Genomic DNA, 19,645 nt, shown 5'->3' on the forward strand with positions numbered 1-19,645 from the left:
GCATCATCATAATACTTATTTGTCAGCACTAAGTAGTAGGGGTGTGATTCAGATTCGGCCCGGATCAGGGACAGTGATTCAATTCGTTGACTTGGATCACTGTCCCTGATTCAGTTTGGCCGAATCTGAAGATTCGATGCTGATTCGGAGCCTCAGCAACACAGACATTGTTTAAATGGTTTTTTTTCTGCATGCCTAGAGGTAGCAGTGCAGCTTTTGCTGCATTGCTGAGGTGGATGGAGCATCCCACAGGAGTGCAGGGGGACCGTCCACGTGCTCAGCAGTGAACCCAGAAGTGGACCGGAAGTACTTCTGGTCCGCTCCTGGGTCTGCCAGGGAGCTTGATGATGGGCCATGGGGGGACCCTGGGTACCACCCCCCCAGACCCAGGAGACACCATTTGCCAAGCCAGGAGGTCACGGGGTGGGGGGGCCTGCTCACTCTGTGGCAGATTGAGAAGTGTTTCTGGTCCACTTTGGGGTCTGCTGCCAAGTGCGCTGGAGAGCCCACTGCACTTCTGTGGGATGCTTTGTGCACCCCAGCATTACAGCACTCACGAGCCCCTGCTACCTAGAAGTATACAGAAAAAACATTTAAAGCTGTGTCAATGTCTGAATCTTGCCGAATTGATTCAGAGAGATTTAAAGCGTCTCCTGATTCAATTCAGAGATTTGGTCGCTGAATTGAATCAGGGACCAAAGCTTTGCACAGCTCTACTAAGTAGGTGTATGCATTGTCCAGAATGAAAGCTTGCAGTTCAAAGGGAAATGTAGCTAAGCTGCTGCCTAACTGGCTAGGGCTACCATTCTTTTGTGTGTCTCCTGAAACATATTGTTACTGAAATTGGCAACCTACTTGAACTCCTTGAACATGCAAAATAAGAACATTTCTTATTCTTGGGTACAAGATGTTCTGCAAATCCATTGTCCAGGCTGAAGGCTTGATTGTTGGCTCTCCACATCTAGATGTGTCATAATATAATGCATTCAAAAATATTTATGGAGGTCACCTTATTAGTGAAACCATATATGCAAAATATAAACTACACCAGTTTTAATATTTTTTTTAAGTGTTTTCCTATCGTTTGAAATGAATTGATGGCATTTTTCCTGTAAGCTTGTAAATAATCAGTATTCTAACTTTTGCTGCCTACTCTAGTGTCATCTAAAACTATCTCAGTGGAAAGAAAAAATTGTGAAAATGTGAGAGTAACTTCAATAGAAAAGAGAGCTTTTCATTCAGGTCTTGAATGTATGGGACTACTTGATAAAAGGAGAAATACTGTGAAAATACTGTTTGTAAAGAACTAATAAATAGAAATATGCTTTTATATGTAGGACTTATTCAATAAGTTGGTATCGCTGACTGAGGAGGCCAGAAAGGCATACAGAGATATGGTTGCAGCCATGGAACAGGAACAGGCAGAAGAGGCCCTAAGAAATGTTAAGAAGGCACCTCATCACATGGGACATTCTCGTAACCCTTCTGCAGCAAGTGCTATCTCATTCTGTAGTGTTATCTCAGAACCTATATCTGAAGTGAATGAGAAGGAGTACGGTAAGTGAAAAGGCTTACAGAAGGAACATGGTAATTTATATTTCCATGACCAAAATGTAGGACTTGCCAAATGATTCTTACATTAGCATTTAGCCGTATATAAATTAAAAAACAGATGAAATAAAATATACAAGTTCTGGAGGGTGATCCCAAATTGGTCAAGCTTCTAAGTAGCCAGGGCAAGCTTCTGGGGAATTCTTCCTGAAAGACATGAGAATAATGATTTTAGTCCTAATTCACAGCTGTGTTCTAACTTTCTAATACTACTTCAATGCAGAGCAATTCAGGAAAGCAACAGGAGGATCTGCTTCTAAGTAGGAAAATTTTCCCATAGCCTTGAGTTTATATGAGAAGACACAGCCTTGAACACGCATAAAGGGGTCATGTAACTGAGGAAGAACAACAGAGGCAGGAAAGAGCGGAGATAGACAGAAGCATTTAAAGTTGATGCTGAAGGGAAGCTAGCAAAGTGTTCTGGAGGGTGGCCCTGACCTGAGTATTAATCAGACTTGATTTATGCGTCAGCTCATTTAAGCACAATGCATAAAAGGGGGGCAGGGGTGGGATTGCACCAATCTTGCAACTCAAGCATATAATAGTTGTATGATCAAGGACAAATCGGTAGTATAAATTGCCATGTCCCTGAGCCAACCCTTCTTTTAGTTAAGTTTCTGTCTTGATTGCTGTAACACTGGTTTTTGTGTTTGGTTTTTCTACTTTAATATTTGAATTCTGAATCGGTATTTATATTTTCCAGCAAGATGGGATTTTAATACTATTTTGGCAAATTCCTTTTGGATTGTTACTGAGAAAATCTTCGTATTCTTTTGCCCGCACACCTCAGCCTTTGCCCTTTCCAGCTTTCTTGTTTGTAGGTCTGAAGCAAGTATGGCACCTCTTTTTTGGATTTCAGAATGGGTTATAGAGCCCCTCTTAAATAAGTTTCTTTAATCATTCTAACTCTCTTTTTTTCAAATTTGTTTTTCTCTGTGTAAGGTTCTGACAAGTGTACTGTCATTCGGTACCTTCCTTAATTCTTGACTTGTACTACTTACTAGTGCTCTTGTATGCAAGTGTACTTATGTGAGTTGATGCATGAACTGCCACATTACCTCACAAGTTTCTTAAACAAGTTCTCTAGGGTTTTTATGTGATTTGTTTTAAAAAGATCTCTCAAAGTAAATGTCAATTTTCTGATAAACTGTTATCTTGACATTTTCAGAAACAAACTGGAGAAGCATGGTGGAAACATCTGATGGGTTAGAAACTTCTGAAAATGAGAGGGAGTCCTCATGTAAGTCTACAGTTCCAGAAAAATCTGTTAGTGTTCCAAATGAAAAAGCCACTGTTAATAAACAGTCACCTCTAGCTACAGTAGGGACTACCTCAACTGTGAATCATGGAAAAACCATGGTAAGTGACAAAGAAGAGGTGAAGCCAGATGACAATCTGGAATGGGCCTCGCAGCAGAGCACCGAGACAGGATCTTTGGATGGGAGCTGCCGGGATCTTTTGAACTCCTCCATGACCAGCACCACGAGTACTCTTGTACCAGGAATGCTTGAAGAGGAGGAGGATGAGGAGGAGGAGGAGGATGAAGATTATACCCATGAACCTATTTCTGTAGAGGTTCAGCTTAATAGCAGAATTGAATCTTGGGTCTCAGAGACCCAAAGAACTATGGAAACCCTTCAGCTTGGGAAAACCCTTAGTGGTGCAGAGGAAGATAATACAGAACAAAGTGAAGAGGAAGAGATAGAAACTCCCGAGCAGGTAGATGCAGTAATTGATGGTGAGGAATGGACAGCAGATAAGCACACAAGTAATGTCCAACATAAACCCACCATCTGCAGTTCTCTGAATAAAGAAAACACTGATTCCAACGTTATGCCGTAAAAATAAGCACAAACTCAGGAACTTTTAAAAATTGTATTAAAACTGTTGTAAGGTTGCAGCCATTACTTTGTATGCTTCATCTCAACGTTTTGCACTGTTAAGCATTTAATATGCATATTTAATTCACAACAGATATTTTTGTAGCTGTCTTTGTTACTTGTTTCATTAAAAAAAGACAAAACTAACTTAGCTTTTAATCAGGATCTGTAGCTCCCAGAATTGAAATGATCTGTGTAAAATTTCAGTTTATAGGTATTCATTTGAGCCTTTTTTTGTAAAAGGAAAATACTTAAAAATGACCAATTTTAAACGAAATTCTTTTAAAATGTGACTCTTCAACTCATTTTGAAAACATCCACATTTTAAGACTGGCAAAAATTACCACCATTTCTAGTCATTTTAAACTTTGGCCATAATTTTCTAATAATACCAGAAAATAAAAGATGTTTTGCTTCTCTTGAAAGAAAAGCTGAAAGCCCCCACTTTCACTCAAAAGAGTAAATTTATAAGGAAATGTATGCATCACTTTTTTATGCCAAGATAGATGCAGCATTTTAGTTGGTTTGTGAGGTGATGTGTGTGTTGGAAGCTGCTGACTTTGTGCTGAGAGAACTTTTGATATCGGAATAATTCCAACCACAATGGCAAAATAATTATAGATAATGTATTTATTTGTTTGCAAATGTCAGGCTGTAAAAAGTCACTGTGTCTATGGAGCCACAGCTTAGGGAACCATTAACTGTGACCACCATCCATGTTGTTCTTAGAAATTTACTGCTTCCTTCTCTTTTTCACTTACCTCAGAATTGCTGATGTGCATAATTTAATTACAAAAAAATCCAGACAGAAATTTAAATATTTAACAGTGACTGATCTAGTGGCTCAGTGTATTGATGTGTTCACTGCATGCTGTCTTCCTGGGCACTTCTTGTCTTGTGTTCAGGATCAATCTTTGAATTAAATTTTCTCATCGAAAATGTGAACTTTGGTCCTCAGTTGTAGCAGCTTAAGCATTGACTTCCAGAGTAGTAAAGAAAGTAGTGGTTCTATGAAAGGGGAAGTGCCCTGAAGTACTGAGAAGCGTTTCAGCGGTTTGGAAATTGGGAGTTAAAATGAATTTTACTATAGACTTGTTCCATGTTTGTTCCTAGTGTTGAAATTTTAAATCTATCTGATGAATTTGCTTCTGATTTGAGGATGGAGTCAGTGTCCAAACCTTGCCTGCAATGAGTCTGAATTTTCCAACTTTAGTACTGGATCTAGAGGTCCTGAAGCTGTCAGTACCAAGGATTTTGCTGCAAGAGTAGCCGAAGAATAGCTTGCATGAATAGTGACTTTTTTGGCGGGGAGGGGGTTTGGTGGATTTCATAGGTAGGTTTTAGTGCTATGGAACTGTTCTAGACCACTTGCGTTTTAAAAAAGGAGGCAGTGGAAACTTTCAATGGCACAATACAATCTGATCTTTTTAGTTGCACATAAAGTTTGTTTAATGATTTTGGGACCAGCACTTCTAATATTTGCAATTCTGGCAATTTATTTTTGCTCTGGAAAAATCAGACTCTGGGTTTAGGGATAATATAATCCTCTCGTGCTAACAAGCATAGTAGAAATTAAAGTTTAATGTGTCTAATGTAGACATAGCAAATGCTACATGGGAAAGTGTTGAAAAGAGCTGCTGGTACAACTGGCTGTCTGTCCTGTCATGTTCTTAGTTCCTTAATATAATCTTCCTAGGTACTAGAACAAGCACTGTATAGAAATACAAAAGGGTAAAGAATGATGCCTCCTCATTGTTAACTCCCAACTACTTGTATGGCAGATTTTACTGTCTGTATATTTTTGAAAAGTTTCTTTGCCTTAGGAAATGATAGGGGTTTGAACTGCTGACAGAGTCATAATTTGCTCATGGACACAGCTCCCAGTCACACCAACTCTGATCATGGGTGCACATCAAGGACAGAATTTGACCCAAAACTTCTTTTAAAAAAAGAAAAAGAAAACACTTGTACATTTCCTTTTGCTTATTCAGTGCCAGTGATTCAAATAACTCTTAATCTTGAGGTAATATAATTATAAAGGCTTATCTTTTTTATACGTCTCTTCTGAATTTTGACTGTCATTTTAAGACTGTTGGCATTTGTATCAAACAGTAACAGCTCTTGTAATCTTCAGACCATTATATAATTGTTATTTTGCTACAGGTTTCTTAAATAATACTGAGTTCTTAAAGGTGATTGCAGCACTTCTGGTAGCCCTCAGTTGGCCAGTAGATGAGGAACCTAGTCAAGTTTGACAGATCACCTTTAGAAGGGCAAACCAAAAATGAATGAAGGAAACCACTTAACGTTTGTTTCCTTTTTTGATGGCTAGGAATGAACAATAACTGAGAGGAAGGACAGTGCCTCTGGGATGAGGTCTATTTGCACCTAAAACTAGGGAAGTATCTTGCAATGTTGAGCACTTGAGAGGAATAACTCATTGTGGTAATCTTGATTCTCTCCATATCAGAAATAGCCTAACCGTATTTCATAACTTTCTGATAGGCTGTTTTGTACAGTACCCTGGGGTTTTTTTAAGATAGCTGGATTTCTATATCAATATAAAAGTACACAGTTTGTTATACTGGTTGTTACACTCCCAAAAACTGGTGTTTCTGAAGTTATAGGTGTAAAGATGTTGGTTTTTTTCTTTGTGAAGATGATTATCCAGAAAACAAGTATTTAACTTTTTTCTTAAGATGTTCTTATAGGTCTTGATTTCACTAGATTTAATGCATCTGGCAAAACCTTAGAAATAATATGTAATGTGTGGTAGGGTGTCTGGTTCAAGTCGATGGAGTGGTTATGTATAAAATGTATTTAACATTTCCAGTATCTGTGGAAAAATAAACAAACATGGATAAAATTGGACATAAAGGGGAAAATCCTGAGGAATTTGTCCTTATTCAGAGGAAGTTTGTTTTCTTAGTTTGTCTGAATAAGGCTGTAGGCCTGGATCCGGTAAACACATGCCTACTTGACTCTTTAGGAACATTCATCCTGTTGGCTTCAATAGATTTTATTTGCATGTTTAACTAAGCACCTGCCTAAGTGCAAGCAAGCTTGGAGCTAAGCAGTGACTGAAGGTTTGGGGCCCATAGTTTTTTTAATGAAAATGACAAACTCTTCTACAATGATGCACTTGTCTGATTTCTTAAAATAAAGGTGAGATATGTTTAATACTCAATTGGGTGGAGGTTTACACAGCGTCATTCAGTCCAGTTCCTTAACACAGAGCTTAAATTTGATTAACATTACTTTAAATATGTATGCAAAAAAGTATTATCGTTTGAGAAGCTGCTGTTTGCTAAAACTGTCACTAAGTATTTTCTGTGAAGGTGTGCCAACTAATCAAAATATTCAGTTGATTTCAATATTTTAATCACAAAAATTCAGTAAGACCTGTTTACAAAAACCAAAAACCAGCACAAGAAAGCTGTAGATGGAAACTATATGGGTTTGTTACCCAGCCCTGCCACACGCCATGAAATGTAAGAAAGTCCAACTTGAAATTCTGCTCTACAGAAAGGCAACAGTGACAATGCAGTTGGCACAGCCCACCTTCTAACTATTCATAAATGGCTTATGTATTTTATTTTTAAATGAATTCTAATAAGGTAAACTTTAATCTTTAATGTCTTAAAATTTGTAGTAACAACACTTAGGTTAAAACAGTAGATTATTATTATAAAAAACAATACACAGAATTTTGTTCGGTTTTTTTGTTGTATGAAGGAGAATTGTTCTGTCTACCGTACTTTTTTGGAGTAATAACAGCTTTTTGCACTATGTAAATATTAGTGGGGAATTCTTCCATAACTAATAAAAATGATTGTAGCAATGTCTGGTCTAGTACTGCAGTGATTTATTTAATTACCAGTTACACAGCTAAATGCTTGTTTTCGTTTGAGCACCATATGCTGAACACCTGATCAAGCGTGAAGATGTGCTGCTGTTTTAATTTCCATGCCTGGGTGCCATTCTGTAGCTTGTCCACAAGGTGGAGATGCCTCCGGGCCTCCTCAGTTTGCCTCCATGGTAATAAACAACATGCCAACAAGGCATTGTTTCCAAATTCAGAGTTTGCTCCTAGGAGGGTCACTGCCCATTCTCTTTGGTTACCATCACTGAAATGTTTCCAGATGATAAGACCATGTCCCAAAGCCTGCTTTGTATCATTAGAGATGTATGTTTTTGTCACTTACAGATTTTATAAAGAATACTTGAATGAAAACTCAAGAGACTTTTGCACAAAATCATTGTTGAGTGGAGTTTTCAGCAGAGCTCTTGGCATTCATTCATGCAGCAAATAAAATATAACAGAGGGCTTGTCTACATGGGGAAACTTACTGGCACAGCCGTTCTGGTTATAATTATACCACTACAGCTATGCTGATAAATTTCCTGGTATAGACGAATCCTAGCTATGAACAGCATATTTTCAGGCTGAAGTGGTGAAGTTGGCCTTTATTAATGTGTACAAATAACTGTAAAAGAGTGTAAATGCAGCACTGTTGCATCAAATAATCCCAGAAAAATGTAGGCTTAGATATGATATGTAAAATGAGTCACTTTTGACAATCTCCCCTAATTCTATTAGTAAATGTCACCATTTTGGGACTGCAATAAAATTGAGCCTGAATGTTGTTTTCAACTTAAAAATTAAAGGGAAAAGCTTCCCTACATGTTGGGTGATTTTGGTACGACTCTGTGCTACAGGACAGGGTTTTGTATTTGCTTCTCCTAATTTCTGCTCTGGTCTCCTTGCCTGCATCACTAACTCCTACATTCATTCCTTTTGCAAAGGAGCAGGAAGATTGGATGCATCTTTCCAGCTATCGTTGTGACAGATCTTTTTACCTCTGCTATAACTGTGTCATTTACTTACTCATAGCACAACATTATAGATGCAGTTTTAGAAAACTTTACTTTTCTACCAAATTTAAAATGTTACTGGAGTCTTGTAATTATTTTATCACTTTTTGGAAGTCTTTTTGTTATTAATCAAAACTTTAGGTGCTGTTACCTCCTGCAGAATCCACTTTGCACTGAAATTTCTCATGGATGTTTTTAACCAGCGGTGAATTTTGAAAAGTCCACAGGAAAAATCTTTAGCTAGTGTTAATTAATAATGCAACTTCCACGGCTCAAAAAAAATTTTAGATTATTTATTTGAAAGCTTTTTTGTTAAAACCCCAGTTCTCATTGGCCTAGTTCTCAGGGTAAGACTACCTTATTTTTAGCACATCTTGTTTGAATGCCACATTTGCTTGCATTCAAATGTTAGGCCTGGTGTATGACTTTTCCTAATAGCTTTTTCTAGCATTGTTCTGCAATTGCAGTCCCAGGTTGGAGCAGCCAACAGAAATATGAAAATGATTTTGAAAATAGCTGTATGTGCTTTCGCACTTCTGGCTTGGGGCTTGCTAGGTAAGAATCCCAGCGCTTCAAAGAACAGCACACAAAGCATTGGCCCAGCACTCCCTGTTGGAACTCTCACTCCAAGAAAGTAGAAGTTCTTATTTTAACATATGAATATTTTAAAATGTGTGATTTCTCTGGACTTTGCACCACACAGGAATGACTGCCTTTAACTTAAGTAGGTAGGATAGAGCCACCCAAAGGGCTTATGGGTGAGCACTTTATATTTGCAAATCAGGCTTCTAGTTCCAGTTCCTTTTTAGGCAACTTGCTGCATATTTTTTTTTTTTTTTTTTTGTACGAGTCTATCTTCAGATGTTTTAAAAATAACTTCTTATGCATCCAGCATCTTGCCTTTCTGTTTGCAAAAGTGGCAGAGCTCTGTGAACAGCTAGCTCTGTGCACTTAATGATGGCTCACACATCATATTGCTTTCAGGACTGATTTCTCAGGTCAGTACTACGTTTCTTGCAGGGAGGGGTTTGGTGGTTTAGGTATTCTATTCTAAGACTGGATGCATGCAGGCACGCTGCTAAAGCAAAATAATTCAATGCTAAAAGCGAAGTACCAATACTTGGATAGTGATGTCTGGACACATCTGAATGCTGTATTCAGGGTTGCTAAGAGCCCTTTCCAGAGATTTCTACCAAAGGATTAGTTTCATCTTAACCATCAGTGGTCTAGTGACAAAGCTGGGAATTTGCAGTAAGAATTCTTGAACCTGCAGGTCCGTGATATGTGCAAAAGAGCCCAGTGATTTATATCTCACTCTAACTGCCAGTGGTTAGTTATTTGTTTTTTTTTCAAAATGATTTTCAGTCATTGTATAGGCAAATGAGGAAACTATATAAGTTCTGGTACTTCTATGGTATCTCACAACTTCCTCACAGAGTGATATAACAGGTAACTGCTTTCCTCTCAGTTTAGATTGCTGAAAAGTCAGTTAACTATAAGAAATGCAGCTGTGCACTCCAACTGCCCTAACAACAAAGGGCATTATGCGGACAAAAGAGTATTATGTCATTGATTGTTGTACTGCACCTTGTCCTTTGACACTTGATCGCTTTCCTCAATACAGAAGTCATTGATCCACTTCTTTGTTTGCAAGGCGGATGTGTGGGTGTCCATCTGGACACTATTTAAAATATTCGGCTCCTCTAACACGGTTAGTCTCCCAGGACTGTACTTTAATAAGCAGAGAGGAGTCTAATAATCATGTAACACTGAAAGCAGACTTGCTTTTATATAAAGACAAATAGAGGAAATAGGGTAACTGCATTTCCTGCCGTTATCTTTAGAAAAGTGCTGTTTGTGCTTGGGTTCCCTTGGAGACCTCCTGGAGGCCATGGTAATCCTGCCATACACACAGGCAGGGTTCTCATATTGATAGTATAAAAGCATATTAGCTTCATATGGTACAATCACTTTAATTTTTTATAATGTTTCATTATCCTCCTCTGTACTTGGCTATGTTTTTCTTGCTATCTCAATTACAGAGCACCAGTGAACTGTGCTTGTGCTAGCTTTTGGAACTGTATCAGCACAGTCATTCTAAAATGTGCTATTTTGTGTGTGCTCAAAGAAATGAGAGCCCTTCTTTTGGATGGCACCTATCCAGCAGACTATAGGAAAATGCTTAGAAGCACAAAGGTATTCAAAAATTAATTTTAAGTGTAAGTAAGGGCGAGAGAGACCGGAGGGGGGGCCCGTTTCAAAGGCATGAGTGAATTGTGTTCCCAACTCCCACCGAGTGGTTTCAACAGGAGGTGAAAATCCAGCAATTCTTTCTGCATCTATGCATTGCATGCTATTTAAAAAGCTGGAGAAGTGATGATGTAGGGGTGCAAAAGGAAAGCTGTATATGGACAGAGCTGTTTTTTAAAAAAAAAAAAAAAAAAAAAAAGCTCTTGTAAGACTGCAGAACAAGCACAATAAAAAATATTTTATACCATGCCCAATGTCTTGTTGATCTCCTAGCACCTCTAGGTACCTACAGAGCAGTAAAGCAACCTCTGACTCACTGATGAAAAGGCACAAGAACCAACCCCAGCTATATCATCCCAGCTAAAGCTTTGTCTAGCCAGGTTTTAAAAACCTCCAAGGATGAAGAGTCCACAACTGCTCTGGGTAACCTGTTCCAGTGCTTTACTACTCTCCTAGTGAGAAAATTCTTCCTAATATCTAACCTAAACTTCCCTTGCTGCAACTTGAGACCATGGCTCCTTGTTCTGTCATCTGCCACCACTGAGAACAGTCTAGCTTCATCTTCTTTCGAACCCTTCAGGTAGCTGAAGGCTGCTATTGAATCCCCTCTCTATCTGTGCTTCTCCAGACTAAATGAGCCCAGTTCCCTCAGCCTCTCCTCAGAAGGCATGTGTCCTAGCCCCCTCACCATTTTTGTTGCCCTCCACTGGCCTTTCTCCAATTTTTTGACATCTTTTCTGTAGTGGGGGTCCCAAAACTGAACATGGTACTCCAGGTACTGGTGGCCTCACCAGTGCTGAATATAGGGGAATAATCACTTCCCTTGTCCTGCTGGCAACACTCCTACCAATGAAGCCCAGGATGCCATTACCCTTCTTGGCAACAAGGCCACACTGTTGGGCTTATATTCAACTTATTGTCCAATGTAACCCACAGGTGCTTTTCTGCAGAGCTGCTGCCCAGCCGGTGAGCTCCCAGCCTGTACTGGTGCATGGGATCATTCCATCCTAAGTGCACGACTTTGCACTTGTCCTTGTTGAACCTCATGGATTCCTTTGGCCAAATTCTCCAATCTGTCTAAGTTGCTCTGAATCCTAGCCTTACCCTCCAGTGTATCTATTACTTCCCCTAGCCTAATGTCCTCAAACTTGCTGAAGGTACACTCTATGGCATCTACCAGGTTGTTGATGAAGACCTTGAACAAAACTAGCCTTAGGACTGACCCCTGGGGCACTCTGCTTGGTACTGGCTGCCAACTAGACATTGAGCCATTGATTAATACCCTCTGAGCCCAATGCTCCAGCCAGTTTTTTATCCACCTTACAATCTATTCATCCAACCCATACTTCCTCAGCTTGCCTGCAAGAAAGTTGTGGGAGACTGTATCAAAAGCCTTGCTAAAATCAAGGTGTACCACATCCACTGGTCTCCCCGTATCCACAGAGCCAGTCATCTCATCATAGAAGGCAATCAGGTTGGTCAGGTATGACTTGCCTTTGGTGAATCCATACTAACTGTTTCTAATCATCCTCTTCTCCAAGTGCTTAGAAATGGATTCCTTGAGGATCTGCTCCATGATTTTTCCAGGGACTGAGGTGAGGCTGAACACTCTGTAATCCCTGGATCCTCCTTTTTTCCCTTTCTTAAATATGCCCTTTTCCAGTCATCCAGGACCTCTCCTGATTGCCATGAATTTTCAGAGATGATGGTCAGTAGTTCTGCATTAACATCAGCTAACTCATCACTCTTGGGTGCATTGCATCCTGCCCCATGGAAATGTCTAGCTTTTCTAAATACTCCCTAACCTGTTGTTTCACCACTGTTGGTTTCTCACCTCCTCCCCAAACCGTGCTGCCCAGTACAATAGTCTGGGAGCTGGCCTTGCCTGTGAAGACTGAGGTGGAAAAGGCATTGAGCACTTCTGCATCCTGTCACAAGGTTGCCTCCCCCATTCAGTAAGGGACCCACACTTTCCCTGATTCTCCTCTTGCTACCGACATACTTGTAGAAACCCTTCTTGTTACCCTTCACATCCCTTACTAGCTGCAACTCCAGTTGCACTTTGGCCTTCCTGACTTCATCCCTGCATGCCCAAGCAATATTCTTGTACTCCTCCCTAGTTGTTCGTCTAAGTTTCCACTTCTTGTAAGCTTCCTTTTTGTAATTTTTATTACGTGCTACAACCTAGGAGGCTGATCAGACGGTGGGGGAGGCTGGCTTGTGTTTGGCTACCTGCCATATGTGGGGTTGTGCTGAATTTCGTTTAACTTGTAATCAAAGTATAATTTGTAATAGTCTATACACTAAGCAAGGGGAACATATTCCTGTGATATCACCAGTCCCAGGACTGGAGCACAGTTCTCAGTCTGAAATCATGATTGCTCCCCATTCCCTTTTGAGTTTCCCTAGGGCTGGGGTGGTCTTGCTGAGACTTGTTCCATTTTGTAGGTGGCTGTGTTTGGCAAAAGTTGTATGGTACTTTGTGGGCCCATTAGATTTGTTCCCATTGTCCAAGTTTGCATTTTTAGGTAGTCGCAGAGTTTAGATAAGCAACTTGGGACAACAACCCAGAACTGAAGCCAAAAGAAGGACACAGTTGCTGTTCATTAGTTAACGATGTTATTGGTTTAGGCAATGTTACAGTTCTGTACTGCTTCAGAGTATGCCGGGGTCTTTCACCAAGGACCACAAATGCCTCACATTCAAGGTATCTCTGAGATACAGAGGGCAGAGGAAGAGTATTATGGTGTCATACAGTACACTCAAGGATAAGCTAAAACTTAACTCTTAGCAAGTCAGTATGCTTGTTTCGCTCAGCAGGAACCCTGTGTGTTATTCAGCATCTTATGCAACATTGGCATAGGTTGGATTGACTAGGTCTCATCAATTGGGCTCCTCACTTTTTAGATTTCATAGCATAGTCTGCCTGCCTGGCTGCCTTGCAGGATGCGTTGAGCTTATGTGAGCTGCTGTAACTGTAAATCTCTAGGGCTCTTTTTTCCTGATACAAGTGGTTAGAGTGGTCTGTATGTCCTTCCTGCATGATGCAAATTCTAGTGTTTCTTTTTGGCTTGAAATAGCCCTAAGAAACCTGTTGTCTGCTACATTTGAAACTTTTACTCTTTTAAAGGAGGTTGTAGTGCTTGGTAAAGAGAACTTGATGGCACAAGTGGGTGTCTTCATGAAGGACAGGGCGCAAATGTCACACAATGCAAATGTCTCTTTGCCTTGCCCATTGGCCTCATCTTCAACCTTCAGGGTCCATTAGTATGTAAATCAGTAGTTAGTTTTCACCCTTCAAAATGTAACTTCCTTTCACATAGCTAAGGTATGGTAAGCAACCTTATTAAGTGAACATGAATTTTGCCTTTGAACTAAAGTGACTTTCATGTTGGCTAGGACTAAAGGTTCTTTCTTTTTCAGGCTGGATGGAAGTAGTGCTCAGAGGTGAAAGTCTCCACCTCCTTTCCTTCCTCCTGCATTGCAAGCAGTGTCCTGTTTTGTGCTACTTGTTTAAAATGAAACTTTACCACCAAGAGGGCTGTGGCTGAGATCCTCGTGTTCAGTGGGATGGGAGGGAAGTGTGGCAGCAAAGCTAAGAGAAAATGTAGGAGGAGGGACAAACTTTACTTAAAAAGCTCCACCTTTGCTTAGCCTAGGCAGGCAAACTGTTTTCTGTGTATGCACCTCTCCACCAAAAGGAGCAGCTTTAAAAAACAGTTTATCTTAAACAACCAGCTTCAGTCATGTTCTGTTTTTTTGGGGGATAAATAATCCCAGTTCTTGGAATCACAACCTATGATCATTTCATGGCACTCCTAACCACTGTTGTTTCCCTAGTCTAAAACTTTCTGAGTGTGTGCATGTGTGTACGGGGGTATAGGCTGTAGCCATGTTGGTCTAAGCACACAGGCAGACAAGATTTTGTGGGTAAATCTGATATGTTTTATTAGACCAACACAAAGAGTTGGCAAACTTCTTTGCAAGCTTTCAGATGCAAAGAAGTTGGCAAACTTCTCTGCAAGCTTTCGGAGGCTGACCAACTGCAGATGCTTCCTCAGTCTGATTGAAGCATATTTGTACGCATAAGCTTGCAAAGAATATTGTTTCCAAGTATCTAAGTTGGTCTAATAAAAGAGATCAGATTTACCAAAGAACTTGTCTGTGCATGTGCACACATTCAGAAGTTTTAGACTAGGGAAATAAGAATGGCTGATATATGTATAACATAGTATATAAGGCCAAGAAAACCAAAGCAAGATGCAGTGATCCAGAGGAAGTTGTCATTCATTTATAAATCATTTTATTCCATAGTGTCTAGACTTTTCAGCCTTGGTTTCTTGCAGTCATCTAGATAATGTTCAAGAAAAGCATCATGGGCCTTGTCTCTCTGCTGCTTTATTTTTGTATTTAAGGAAAAATCCTCAAAATAATTTAAATCCTATTTTGAAAAAGGCAGTTTCAAAAATATTACTTCTAAGCATCTCTGACCATCTAGTCTTTAGCCATCTTTTCAATCCTTTGTCTTTATGAAAACTGAAAGTTTTTGGTGTTAGAGTATATCTAGCTCTTTAATAAATTGTAATTACGGAGAAAATTTCATAAGGACTGGAACCAAAACGCAGGTGAAGAGTTTGACATGTGGCAAAACCACTTTCTCATTTCCTATGCTCCTAAGATTAGTTAGGTATAATTCAAATAACAGTAGTGGTTTAAACATTTCAACAACCACAATTGCTTACAGTCATAAAAAGCTCTGGCAGACCACTGAAATAAAACTCCAGTGCTAATGTGGGCATGTGTCCTCCAGTCTTTTTCAAATTAGCATCTTCATTGTCTACAAAATAAGTAAATATTCTGTGCTTGTTCTACAGCTTTCTGCTTGGTTTTTTATCTCTTAAGCCATGCATAGCAGTGAGGAACTGAGACAACTTTGGTTTTCCCCTAAATTCAGGACAATCTCTTCTGCTCATTGGCTGCATCACCTCTGTGGTTGCTGCATGGGGCCAAAATAAAGACCCCCAAAGAAATCTGGATGAAAGAATACTCTGCTTTGCCCATTCCATTCAAGAGAGTAAAATCTCACTCCCAATGAATTAGTCTCTTTCCCTCACAATCACCAGTCTTTAATATATATTTCCAAAAATGTCCTGTTAAAAGCTGTGCTCCAAAAGAAATGCAGGAGGATGTTAGACCAAATATTACATGTGCCTAGTAAATCAGTTTTCCTTTCTTCTTGACATGCTGTTTCTGGTTCCCAATTAAAAGGTTTTTGCAAGGTATAGACTTATCAGCTTTTACATTACTGAGCACATACCCTTCACTTCAGCTTTCAAGCTACTAGTAAACTAAGCTAGTGCCTGCATGTAAGTGTATCTGTATCCCCAGTCCTTTTCCTCATGCTCACAAGTTGATGAATGTGACTGTAGCAAGTGTGTGGGTGAGAGACAATTAACGGGAGGAAACGAGTGTCACAGGAAACATCCGCTGCAGTATAAGCTCTCTCTGGGAAGAGGTCAATAAGCCATTTGAGCTGAATGTTTCTGACTGCATTATTACCACTGTGCAGCCTCTGAGGCAAGGCACTTATCTATACAAGTGTTTGTGAAGCAGCTGAGGGCAGGTGCTGTATTTCCAGTACCTTCCACATGGATTCGATACGGTCTTGTGTTGAAGGCAGGCAGCAGCCACCACTACCAACCTGCTGAAACATTCCCATCTGTGCTCTGCTGGCAGCATGAGACGGGCATCCTGGATGGTGCCAGCGGCGGGCTGCTCTGCTGTAGCCTGCAGAAGGTGCGACAATATCTATATAGGGCTGCTATCAAAGGGTGGCAGGAGAGGTGCTATAATTCAGCTGGCATGAAGGAAGCCTCTGGCACCACCAAAGAGCTCTAAGTGGAGACACAGCCAACATTTTGTTGGCAGACCATTTGTGTGGCACTCCTGGAGTTACCCTCATGGTATATGCTGTTCCTGATTAGCCCCCTGCACTGTGCACAACCTCTGTGTTTCTGGCATGCTCAACCAAAAAAACCAAACAGTGAACACTTGTAAATTCAAAAGCTCTCTTATCAAAGCTAGAGGCAAGGTTCAGTTTAAAGTAGTAGGCAGCCAGCCTCTGACACACTGTGTCCTCACCATGTAATTTCCAGGGCTGCTATCCATGGTGGGTGGGCTTCTCCTTGCTGTGGTGGTAGAGACATACTCTTGAGATGGGAGCGACTGCCTGTTGCTGCCACTAACTCCTGTCCATTTTCACCAGTGGTAAAATTTGTCTTCTAAACGGTTACAGTAAATAAATTATTTGCCAGCTAACCTTTTTCCTCTCTTACAGGTGTTATTTACTTGAATGATAGCCTTAAAGGGACCAATTGAAATCTCTTTTCCCCCCTGCTCATGGGGGATGTGCGCCAATTCTAGGGTAACAAGGTTCTTTGGGTGAATCTGATATCTTTTGTTTTAAGTTGGTCTAATAAAAGATATCAGATTCACCCAAAGAACCTTGTCTGCCTGTTAGGGCTCTGTGAAGCGTCAGTCCCCGATTCAATTCGGCAGAGATTGGACCCAATTCAGTGGCCAAATCTCCAAATCCGAATTTAATTGGAACCCTTTGAATCAATTCGGAGAGATTTGGAAAGACTTAGAGATTCGGACATAGACACAGCTTTAAATGTTTTTTTCTACATACCTCTAGGTAGCAGGTGGCTCGTGAGTGCTGCGATGCTGGGGTGCATAAAGTGTCTCACAGAAGCACAGGGGGGGATCCCTAGCGCTCTTGGTGGCAGACCCAGAAGTGGACCAGAAGCATTTCTGGGTCCTCCGGAGAGTGCATGGGGGTCCCCCACCCCTTCCCAGCTCAGTGATTGGTGCCTCCTGGGTCTAGGGGTGCACCCGGGATCCCCTTGTGGCTGGTTGCTGAGCCGGGGGGGCACAGGGACCCCCCCCCAGCAAGCTCCCCAATGGACCCAGAAGTGGACCGGAAGTATTTCCTGTGCACTTCCGGATTCACCGCCAAGCACGTGGAGGGCCCCCCGCACTCCTGTGGGACACTCCACCCGCCCCAACATTGCAGCCATCACGAGTTGCGCTGGGTACCTCAAGGTACATAGAAAAAACTTTTAAATTTGTGTCTATGTCCGAATTGCTGATTCTCTGAATCAGCATCAAATCTTCAGATTCGGATTTGGCCGAATTGAATCGGGGTCAGTGATCTAAATCAACAGATCAAATCGCTGTCCCTGATTCGAGTTGAATCTGAATCCAAATCAAATAGGGCCTGCTTCATATACCCCTACTGCCTATGCCCTTAGAACAACACCCCTGTCATTCTAGGGTAATGTACTAGTCAACACATGGGGACTACTTTTCTTTTTTTTCTCTCTTTATATTCAGTCCCTCAGTGACTCCTGGCACTTACTTGCTCTTCAGTGTCCTCAAGATAAAATGGCTCTTCCTCTTGTACTCTGTGGCCAAGATTTTAGTTACTCCCCATAAACATTGTCTTCTCCCATCACTTTTCCTTGTAATCCATCTAAACTGTTCCTGCTGAAAAGTGCTCTGTCAGCCTGCACCTGTCCCTCTCTGTTTCTCTGCACTGACTTCTTGGTTTCCTCATTGAGATCAAACTTCACACCTTTTAGCAAAGCACCTTTTCCTCTGAGCTTTCTCATACCCTAGACTCTGACCTGCACTTTCTCCTAGCTGTTCCCTTGATCTCATGTGTTAGTCCCAAATTTGTGCTGCATCACGTTCAGCCTTTTTGAGCTGGAGCCTCTCCATTACAGTTTATCAAGAGCTTTCCTTGTCCTTAAGGACCTCTTATGTGAACTTCTGTAGCTGGAACGTCCCTTATCTGCTCTGCATGGTCTCCACTCACACTTGTTTTTGTCTGCAAGTTGGCTGAGGGCAGAGTCTGTCCTTTGTAGAGACTATTTTTCAGTAGTAGTGAAAGACTACAATGTGAGCGTGTGCTTAGCATAGGCTTTGATCTGGTTGCATTGCGTTACTGAGGGTAACATGGAGACTAGGGGAGTCTTTCTTACAGAACTGCAGCAGGTAATCCAAGTGGAATGCCTTGACTGAAAGGAATCCTTGTTGTTTGAGAAAACAGCATTAAAATAGAGGCCTAAGGAAAGGTGTCATTTCATTAAAGGAGAGCCCAGGCATGCAACTGGAAAATTCCATTTCCCTCTATTTCCCAGCCAGAGCTTGGCTGCCTCACCAACTTGCTAGAGGGAGTCTAGAGCAATGAGCCTATACGATCATGCTGTAACCTTGCTGTGACATGAGCACAGTAGACAAATGTGAACCAGAATGGTGTGTAAGAGACACAGCCTCCTTTTATACTTCAAACAAGGCCCTGGGCTCAATTTCTCCGACTCTAAAAGGCCCTTTGTGCTCCCTGCTGGTCAGAGGCTGGCTGCCACCAACTTTAAACTGATTCTTGCCTTTAGCCTTGAGAAGAGAGCTTTTGAATTTACAAATGTGTACTGTTTTATTTTTTTCTCCAAAAAGGGTGAATATTACTTTGGATGATGCCGGTTTTTTCTGGCTATTGCTACTGAACTTCAATTTTGTATTATTCCTGAAAACAGGGCCTTTTACAATTATGTTTATCCAGGACTCCTTGAAAATTCAGCTTCTATAGCAAAGTGTCACTCACTGGTGCCACTGGCTAGAGAATTGCTGGGTAATTCAGCTCCCTTTCTTATATCACTGGGGAAAATTAGAAAAAGACTTTAAAAAATCTCATTAAGCGAGCCATTGTTAGGAAAGTTGTATCTTCATGGAGAGAAGGTATCCTTTATGGGGTTCTATCTCAGGAAATGTCTTTTTCCTAAGATGTGGTTTTTGAGTTCTGTGGCTCATCCCGTGGAAAATGGCCCATTTCATTACAGTCCCCTTCTTCCTGAGGCTGTCATGTTTGTTAAGATTCTATAAGCACATCACGGCTCTCTATGAGGGCAAGGTATATCTGTGGAAAAAAATAAGTTTCCTTTTTTTATATTTCTGTAGCCCTGGAATCA

At 40.8% G+C, this 19,645-nt stretch overlaps 2 protein-coding genes across 4 annotated transcripts in view; both read left to right on the top strand.

Annotated features, from left to right (window-relative positions):
• Positions 1-7,336, top strand: part of SECISBP2L (SECIS binding protein 2 like) — a 45,825-nt gene extending 38,489 nt beyond the window's left edge. For all 3 annotated transcript variants that reach the window (XM_090029023.1, XM_090029024.1, XM_090029022.1), the window contains 2 exons: positions 1,338-1,557; positions 2,780-7,336. In XM_090029023.1, the coding sequence (XP_089885149.1) occupies positions 1,338-1,557; positions 2,780-3,453 (894 nt within the window). In that variant the 3' untranslated portion in view covers positions 3,454-7,336. The remainder of the gene's footprint in view (positions 1-1,337; positions 1,558-2,779) is intronic.
• A 1,965-nt stretch (positions 7,337-9,301) lies between these two features.
• SHC4 (SHC adaptor protein 4) overlaps positions 9,302-19,645 on the top strand; it is a 65,622-nt gene continuing 55,278 nt past the window's right edge. The window contains exon 1 of the mRNA XM_090029318.1: positions 9,302-9,364. The gene's annotated coding sequence lies outside the window, so the exon portion shown is untranslated. The remainder of the gene's footprint in view (positions 9,365-19,645) is intronic.

This window comes from Crocodylus siamensis, chromosome 15 (assembly GCF_052110815.1).
Source record: "Crocodylus siamensis isolate JL-2025a chromosome 15, ASM5211081v1, whole genome shotgun sequence".
Lineage (NCBI taxonomy): Eukaryota > Metazoa > Chordata > Crocodylia > Crocodylidae > Crocodylus > Crocodylus siamensis.